The sequence below is a fragment of the Sprattus sprattus genome (assembly GCF_963457725.1).
Source record: "Sprattus sprattus genome assembly, chromosome: 17".
Lineage (NCBI taxonomy): Eukaryota > Metazoa > Chordata > Actinopteri > Clupeiformes > Clupeidae > Sprattus > Sprattus sprattus.
In genome coordinates, this window is record NC_137915.1 from 27,685,568 (window position 1) to 27,694,836 (window position 9,269).

The 9,269-nt window shown below is 38.0% G+C and overlaps 1 protein-coding gene across 1 annotated transcript; it reads right to left on the minus strand.

Annotated features, from left to right (window-relative positions):
• Window positions 1-1,681: 1,681 nt before the first annotated feature.
• Window positions 1,682-8,496, minus strand: LOC308378596 (cAMP-responsive element modulator-like; the record flags this gene model as incomplete). Its single annotated transcript, XM_080855534.1, has 6 exons — window positions 1,682-1,826; window positions 1,880-1,903; window positions 2,131-2,274; window positions 5,206-5,362; window positions 7,953-8,141; window positions 8,457-8,496. The coding sequence occupies 6 exons, from the start codon at window positions 8,494-8,496 to the stop codon at window positions 1,682-1,684; spliced, it is 699 nt and encodes a 232-aa protein (XP_080711660.1).
• Window positions 8,497-9,269: the final 773 nt, after the last annotated feature.

The following is a 9,269-nucleotide window of genomic DNA, read 5'->3' on the forward strand; positions in this document are numbered from 1 at the left end:
CTGTTCTGGATAGCGGTACACTTTCCCAAGACCCAACTCATCAAAACTAAGTGGTACCGTACAATTAAAGGTGATTTGGGAGATGTAAACCAATGGTCAAGACTGTACTAATAGACAAAATTACCTCTTTTATTTTTTTAATCATCTATTTATTGATTAAAAGTGGCTCAACACGCCATCTACTGTTTAAAATCATCCAAGGCCAACGCTGAATGAGAGGTGACCATTGGGTAGATCTCTACATGATGATAGACAGTCTAGTTCTAGTTCTTAGTCTAGTTCTCCTTTCTGACTGGATGGATTCATCATGTCATATTTCAGTAGGGATAATTCATTAGGGCTAGATACATGATGCCTTTTTTCAAGAGCAGGATGAGCTTGCTGTCATCTGTTCTGAGTTCCTTCTGTGTTGTACGTAATATTACTCTCCATTAGGGGAACCAAACCATTAATCCTTTCCAAAGTTAATATATGCTTGTTAACTCCATAATTATATTAATGTGCCATTGAAATATGACCCTGTTGTCTATCTGATATCCAGAAGAGGAAAACTGTATGAATATGGTAAATGACTATCGTCTAAAAAAATGTTAGATAACATCACATAACGGCATAGAAGTGCAAATCTGTTTATTAATAATATTTTTATGTATCAAATCAATTTAGAACTTGGGACAACAATTGACAAAGTTAAAGTAATGAATGTCACAATCACTGTTGCAAAACTGTCACCCAGAATAGTGTCAATCAAACTAAAAGAGAAACAATACAAAGTATAAAAATCAAAAGGCAGACATTGAAAAGAAATGAGAAAATGCATTTTATGCTTATTATATTATATATACTTAAATATTTATGCTTTTTCACAGAGGTCCACTGCAATGCACATATTATGCATTACAATGGTAATAAATTAATGTCAATCTCCAGATACTCCTCATGAAATAACACTTTAAAGTTCGCCTATGCTGGTTAGTTATATCTGAATCTGTATTCAAAAAGAGAGCTGTACTGTTGAAATGGATTTAAAATAATTCAATAAAAATACAGTTGAGGCATATTGCATAAAACAAACTAAACCACATTTATTGGTGATTTATTACTTGTAGAGGTACATTTTGTATGCTGGTCACATCAAAGGTCACTGTTGAATCAAATAAATTATGGCAAATAGTTGGAAAGAGCTCCATCAAATCAAAGTAAAACTCCATTTCAATTCAAGGCCTGATTGACCCAAACAGCATAACACAGATCACAACTACACACATATATGTATATGTTTCTTCCATGGACAGCTTAAATTTTCCACTTGTGCTCAGGGAGGAAAGTGATTTTTCAAAAAGTTGAAACATGAAGCAATGTATTATGCCCATGCTCGTACCTTTAAAAATTGGGAAAAAACAAAGCACAAATTTTTTTTGACACCCTCATAAAAAACATCATTACAGCATAAACGGTTATACATATTTGTGCTGAGCACCTCATAGAGGCCTTAAACAGCATTTATTGCAATCTATTGCAATGGCGGTGAAGCATAGGGTGTTACATGGCAGAGTTTAACCTTTGAGACATTTTTAAAGAAAAACAGCTATTTTAGATGAAAGTTAAAATCAGTCAAGGCAGCGTTGTGATTTCCCTCCACTTGTTGGTTGTTGCTGGGAAGTAGACCCTGAAGATTGTCTTAGCTTGACTTGACACTGTAGATGTCCTTCAAGTACTGGAGCTCTTCCAGAAGCTTCTTGTTCTGCACCTCCAGCACAGAGAGCCGGTTCTCCAGGCAGCGAACATACTCTCTCTTTCTTCTCCTGCACTCCTTAGCTGCATCCCTGCACAAAGTACAAGCAACAGAAAGGGCAGCATGGTGCCACACTCCACTGACCTCTTGATACTCAGGGAGGCTATGCTACACAGATGTCATGACTAGCCCAAGCACAGAAACAAATCTGTCTTCATGACACAAGAATCTCGGACAATGTTCACCAATGCCCTTTTGTGTGTGTGTGTGTTGGTGCCCGTATGTTTGTGCCAGGAGGGTACTGAATTTCACATAGGATTTTTTTCAGTTGGGTTTGTTGATTGTTATACCAAAATTCCACATAACATCCTGCAAACATTGCGGATGCTAGTTGCTAGTTGGCTTTGTGGCAGTATAGGTCTTTCAGCGCTTTGAGTTCTTCTATGAGTGTCTTGTTTTGGTTTTCAAGAACAGCCACGCGGTTTTCCAGACATTTGACATACTCCTTCTTCTTCCGGCGGCATTCCCGTGCCGCCTCCCTAGAAGTCACACAAGGCAGCCCAATGAGAGCTCATACTAGAAAAACGTATTTGACGCAAATACTTTCTCAGATATAAGACGGGCCCACATCAACTAAAAAGTTCACAGAAAACTACAAAGCCCTTCTGACACAAGGACAATCAAACACAAAGCAAGCCTGCATATCAGTTCAATGCAGTCAGTGGCAATTTATGGTTATGCATTATGAGCGCATGAGCTGGAGAAACACAAGAACCAGAAGAGGAAGAGACCAACACCATGGACAGCCTGGGGAAATGCCACATCACAACTCTAATACAGCCAATGCATGCATGCAGTAGGAGAGGGAGAGGCTGAGGAGGAAGAGACCGAGAAGAGAAGCCTGAGAGAGGCCAAAATGGCATGGTGGGTGAGCAAGGAATTGCTAAGCTGGTTTGTTTTTTTTCAGCCATTTGTGTTTTAAAAGTTTTAAAAGTTTCGAAGAATGTTTTCAATGAAAGACAACATTTCTTTCTTGTCAGAGGTAACTTGCCAACAGTGCCTACTTATAATAAAGTCATTATATGGGCCATTCTACCGAATTCGTGTAATATGCAGTCCCTCAACAATAAAAACTATTTACAAAACAATTAGGTATTTAGGCATAGATATTTAATTAGAAAATGTTATGGTCTATATAAACCCAATGCATTACATGAGATAGTGATAAGCTAAATATATACAAAATCATCATTTATAGGGTACTTTCTATTGGGAAGTAGCTGTCCCCAACCCTGACATCTAAATTTCAATGCCTTTAAATAACACTTTTCAATTTTTTTAGATTTTTTTCAATGATTTAGTTTCAAAGATCTTTATGATTGGGTTGAAACAGAACTTGGAATATTTAGATTTATTGTGGGTTTAATTTTTAAATCAATTTTCTATACTCAAAAAATCATGTCCCTAGTTTTCATGTCACTACCGAAACACAAGAGTTTTAGTCCATTGGCTGAGCCTGTGTTTTAGCCATGACACTGCATCTCTGACCCTCATGGTTGAACGGTAAGTAGCTAAATCCCATAGTTTTTATATAAATGTGTTCCAAAGTCTGAAAATCGACGTGTAACCTTAAGAATTGTCACTACCGAAACGCATGTTTTCTTCAATTAAGTAAACCTTTTGGGGTTTCATGGAAAATCTTATGTTTGTATGTGTGTTCACCTCTTCAAAGATGTGTTTGCATGCCGTGTGCTTGTTAGAATTCTTTATTTATGCTTAAAGTTAGCTAGAATTGTCACTACCGAAACAGTCACTACCGAAACATATGGTAGTGACCAGATGATTTCGGTAGTGACAAAATTAATTGGTAAGTAGTTCAATCCCATAATTTTTAAATAAATGTGTTGTGTGGACTAAAGGGCGGCCCAGAGCACCTTTTGGAAGATTTTGGGAGAGAAATGAACATCCATCCAACAGTGCAGTCACTACCGAAACACTGGATGTCACTACCGAAACAGTGCAGCACTACCGAAACACAGGATGTTTTGTAAAAAATTAAGTATATTGAGTAATCAACTAAAATGTTATGATACTGATTGGATTAATGTATGTTCAATTTCATCAATGAACAACTCTGGAATCAATATGATCAGTATTTAGCATTTTACAAAGAAACATTGCACTTAGATTTTGATGAATTGTATAAATTGAACTTGAAAATTTGGTAAAAAATTCATTTTTATGGATTTCATTGTGAAAACCTTCAAGAAATATTTGTAAAAATACTCTTCAGAGAAGGGAAGGAAACACAATCTGAACAGGTCAATAATAATACTTTTTTACTATAGTAAATGTGATGTTTCGGTAGTGACAATTTTTGGAAGAGGAAAAACATTCCAACACATTCTGAAAATACAATATAAAAATGTACTGTTCTTTTACTAGATAAGTGTACTTTAGATATGGTACAATATACATACGGACAAAGTTTTGGGAATAAAACATAAAAAAAATCCAAATATTTCCGACCTGACTTTGCACCAATTCGGTAGAATGGCCCATATACTACATTTAGCATATTTGATACAGTAGTACGGACAGCTAGCCTAGTTATTACTACTCACCCAGTGAGAGGTCAAACACTCTGATCCAATAAAATATATAATAAGTGATGAAATATAAGTTTAAATATTGGTGAAATGAGTTTAAAAACGTTTCATCTGTTCAAACGTAAAAATTATGCTTTTAAAAAAGTTATGCAACAGCTGATGGGCATCTGTTTTTGTATTGAAAGTTAAATGGCAGGTAATATGTGAATGTCTCAATCAGGGACGTGCACAGGGATTTTGAAGGCCTTTGCTCTGCCCTGGAAAAAAAGGACAACATGTTCATTTTTGTAACCTCCGCCGCCACACCCCCTCCCCCTGCGCGCATATTCTGCCTTTATCACTTGAAACTGTGAAATTGACAGGGTCGATCACTAACCGCCGCCGCCATGGCCCCTCCCCCTGCGCACATATACCGTGATTTAAAAAAAAAATCTAGGCCTACATGCAATTCTTCAGCCGTTATACTATTTAAAAAAATACAAATAATTTCCTTTGGCGAGGCAACTTCAGTCGAGGAGGGCAGACGGGCAGTTGCCCGGCAACCTTAGCCCCCTCCTGTGCACGTCCCTGGTCTCAATCTTTGCTCCGTGGTGGTGGGGGCGGGAGCATGCCATGAACTACTGTTTCTTTTGTAAACACACACGCCTACATTCAAACCGTATGTGGTAAGCGGCATTGGCGTCAGCCTTTGAAGAGATTCTTTGAATTACTTGGTTATATGGTACGTCTGTTTAGTTACTGTTTCAGTGAGGAGCAAGCAAGTGGCGCAAAGCAAAAAAGTGTTGAAACAACCTCTGAAACAGAAACAGATGAGGAAGCAATGCAGAGATGACGTGGGCAGATCTATAAACTTCTGCTTACCTATTCTTCAGCAGACGCACCTCCCTTTTGCGCGTGGCCTCTTCAGTGTGCTGCTGGGGGCAATGCATGGAGTTGGGTGAGCCAGACATCATTACTCCCTGGGGCAGACTAGGGGCAGGGTTGTGAATCTGGTATGCTGATATATCACCAGTAGCAGCTGGAATGGGAAAAGAGAAACATGAAGAAGTAGTTATGTATGTGTGTGAGATGGAGACTGAGAGCAAGAGAGAATGGAAGTAGATACATTTATAGAGTTTCAAATGTGAGAGGGGGAGAGAATGTCAGACATTGAACTTTTTTTCTTTTCTCTCTTTCAGGCATTGTTTATGCACACCTGTACTTTATCCAAGCTTGCTTTATTCTAGAAACTAGAAAAGTTCTTACTTTAACTGAATGCACAATGATTTCAGCCTGGTACACAAATGACAGCATCTGAACAAATGTCGCGTTCTTCACAATAGCCCCCAAAACAAAGGCAAAGAGGGATTGCACAAAAGAAGCCAACACTGCACTAATTCAAATATGCCCTACTAACAACCAGGAGTTTATGACCTGGCCCCAACGAGACAGTGTGAACCTTCAGTATCAGTGTAGACAAGGTGGCAAGTCCTGACATCAGCCAGATTGCTGAGTGTGAGAGCAATGACGTGGGCCAGCATAGCGTGATGATCGTCCTATCTCTCACTGGTATACAAGTCCAGATATACCCAGACCAAACTATACAAACATGGTGATCGTCCTCTCACTGGTATAGATGCGAGGATGACTGGTGCTGTAGTAATGAACGCCTAACATCATTCTCTTAGTCTCTATTGTAAATAACTTGATTTAATACAAAAGGCATCAGTCAACATGTGAATTTCTAATATGCCAAACATATCTAGTAGGCAAAACTGTTATATGTAAGCTATACAAAATATATATGCACAGCAGTAGGAATTAATTCATTTCAATAGTGAGGGGAAACACAAAGACAAACATAAAGAGCAGAAAAAGACAGTATGACAGATGACAAACATGCGCTGCCTTTATATTCTTGTATTTTAAAACCACGAAGAATCTCCACCGAGACATAAGCAGGATATTATCTAACAGATGATTAATCTAGTATCGTCTTGCTTGCGTGAAAGGAACTGCCTGTAATCACAGTGTGACTCTGCACTGACGTCAATGTACATCTGATTTGCTGTTGAGCATTTACATTTCCCTGCTGGTGTCCAATTCCAGGAAATGTGATGACGTCAGTCAGAGATGTGAGTGGGCTAAGCAGTCAAGCATTCACACAGAGAAGGGAGAGGGGAGAGGGGAGAGGGGAAACAGCAGGAGAAAGAGAGAGAGTGACAGAGAAGGGAGAGGGGAGAGGGAAGAGGCAAGACAGCAGAGAAAGAGAGAGAGAGAGACAGTGAGAGAAAGGAAAGGAAAAGGACGTGAAAGGCACAAAAGACTTTGCTATGAAAATACTGTGCACTGTTCAACTTGTTGATTTACATAGACCTTTAAAGAGCTGTGTGTATTTAGTTAAGCTTGTGAAAAAGATGAAGAAACAACATTGCTTAAAATGGCTAGCGGTGGATTTACCTTCATTCAACTTAATTTTACAACCTGATCTCAATGTTTTTTTGACGAAAATGGTCATGGGATTCAAAGCCTGTTCCTTTACGTTTTAATTGATATGGTAAGTTTGAAATCCCCACCTTCTGCATATGCTTGAATTGTTCCCAATGTAACAGACAATAACATTCATAAATAGAACACATTCATAAAACACCTTGATGGCTTATTTTAAAAACATATTTTGCTATGATGTTGTGTTGCATGTAACCAATTATCTGAATGTTAAATAAAGAAGGAAAACAAGAGATATGTTAAATGACACACATACCTGATTCTGTTTCATCCCCTGTAACATCCATGTGCCTCGCATAGAGCTCCAGCCTGTGCTCTCTCACTCTGCTCTCTATATTCAGTGCTCCGTTACTAGAAGCTATGAGTAGCGTTTACAATTAAAGCCATTGACATCACTATGACATCACTGGCCTCCTGATGTCAATAGCATGACGTCAACCAAATATGCTGATTGCCTACCTCCTGCTTTGGTTCAGAGCATGTTTGAAACTGTATAGAGCTCAAATGAAGGAGCCCTGAATGTCAATTTCTTTAAGTTTGTCACTTTTTTTAAAAGACCCTTTCAGCTCCACTGCTAGAATGCACTTGTCTAATGCTCTTTTTGGAGATATGAGAGCACATGAACATTTTTTTTACAGGTATTTTTTCAATGTTGACAGTATACAAAATACAGTATAAATGGTTTAATATGTATTCCTTGCAGATTTCGTTCATTTTTCTGCTCCCAATTTAACTTTCAGCTTATATGAAGGTAATATTTTGAAAGGTTTTTCATTAGTATTTAGGGAAAAGTATTAGTAATTGGTATTTTGTTTTTAGTTCAAATGTTGAATTCAGCCCCCCCGTGCACGGTTTACTGTCTAATGCAGGACAATAGCATTTAAGTATGCTCATTACAAAGATGTTTTAATGAATCAATCAGCATTTAAATATGATAAGTTAAGTATGAACTCATTATGAATGGGGACCAAACTTATGTTTGGTGAAAATTCTATTGTTTTAGGAAATTATATGATTAAATTATGTGAGGAGAGATAAGCCCCACTGAAAATCTACCGATTATTTCCATCACTTAATACAGTAATCCTTGTTTAGTGAAGTGTGACATAATGGTTGTTTACCTTGTACCATCATCTTGTTGCCTGGCATGTAGTACTGTTGGGTCCCATCACCTGACTGTGAGCCATATGGTCCAATGGGTGGCCCAGACTGAGGCGCTCCTGAGGTGGGCACGGTCAGAGTCTGCAGTCCCTGCAGTCCCTCTCCTGCAGCATTTGTGAGTTGGATGGCACCTCCCTGGGTGAAAGCAACTGAACAGACAAAACCGCTCTGGGTGAATACAACTGGACAGACAAAACAGTGAAAACAGTTCTAGAAACTGTTCTTTTTTAGGTTGAATGTTACATGAGCTTCAGTTTACATTGGAAACAGTCAAATTGTGTGTTTGCATGTACCTCTAAAGAGATTTCAGAGAAAAAGGACACTTGTATATTTGTAATTATTCAATTTACAAAAATGTTAAAATGGCACATTCTGTTTAATTATATTTTATACTGTTATAACATGAAATATCCTCTTTTTTAACCAAATTTAGCAAATACTCTGGGACATTTTATGAGCCTTACTGTATTGGCCAGAGCTGGTCTGAAAGATAGATGTCTGCATAGGGATTGCTGGTACATTTGAATTATCACCGTCTTCTGCCTTGTCTTCAATTTTCTGCACTGTGGGGATTTCTGATACAAAGTTGTTGATTTTTCTGAGGGACAGGTACAAATATCAATTAGCTAGTCATATATTTGGTATGTATGCTAAGGCTAGGCAGTTTGCTTTCAAGTATAGGTTTTGTCACGCTGTGCTTTTAATACACCTGTATGGAGCTCTACGGGAAATGTTTTCTCTTCTTTTGTTAGAAGCTGGGACATCCATCCCACGTTCTGCATCATCAACCTTCAACAAGGGAAAACAGAGTAACATCTGTTATGGACCTATACTCTGGCCAATACTAGTCGGCCATAGTTGATGTAAAAACAACCTAACGTTAGATAAATGTACCTGGGCCAGGGTAGAGACTAATGAAGGACAAAGTACATATAATAGATATACAAATACACACTAATGCACAAGTTCTTAATTATTACTACTGACAGGCTGGTCCCACTCCTCCACCAGATATTGTACATCTCTACTAAGCTCTGAAGAAAAAGGATTGTAGAGATTTCCTTCAAGTTGTCTGAATTGTGTTCCTTCTTTACCCTGTTTGTAGTCATTGTAGTCATGTTTGTAATCATGTAGTCATTTCCACTTCAGTGTCATCATTATGATGATAATTATAATAATAAAAATGGTACTAGTGTTGTAACTAGAATTGTTGTAAGTATATGTCTTAATCCTTTCTGAAGTACATTACATTTAGCCATTATACATCTTGTATTCTT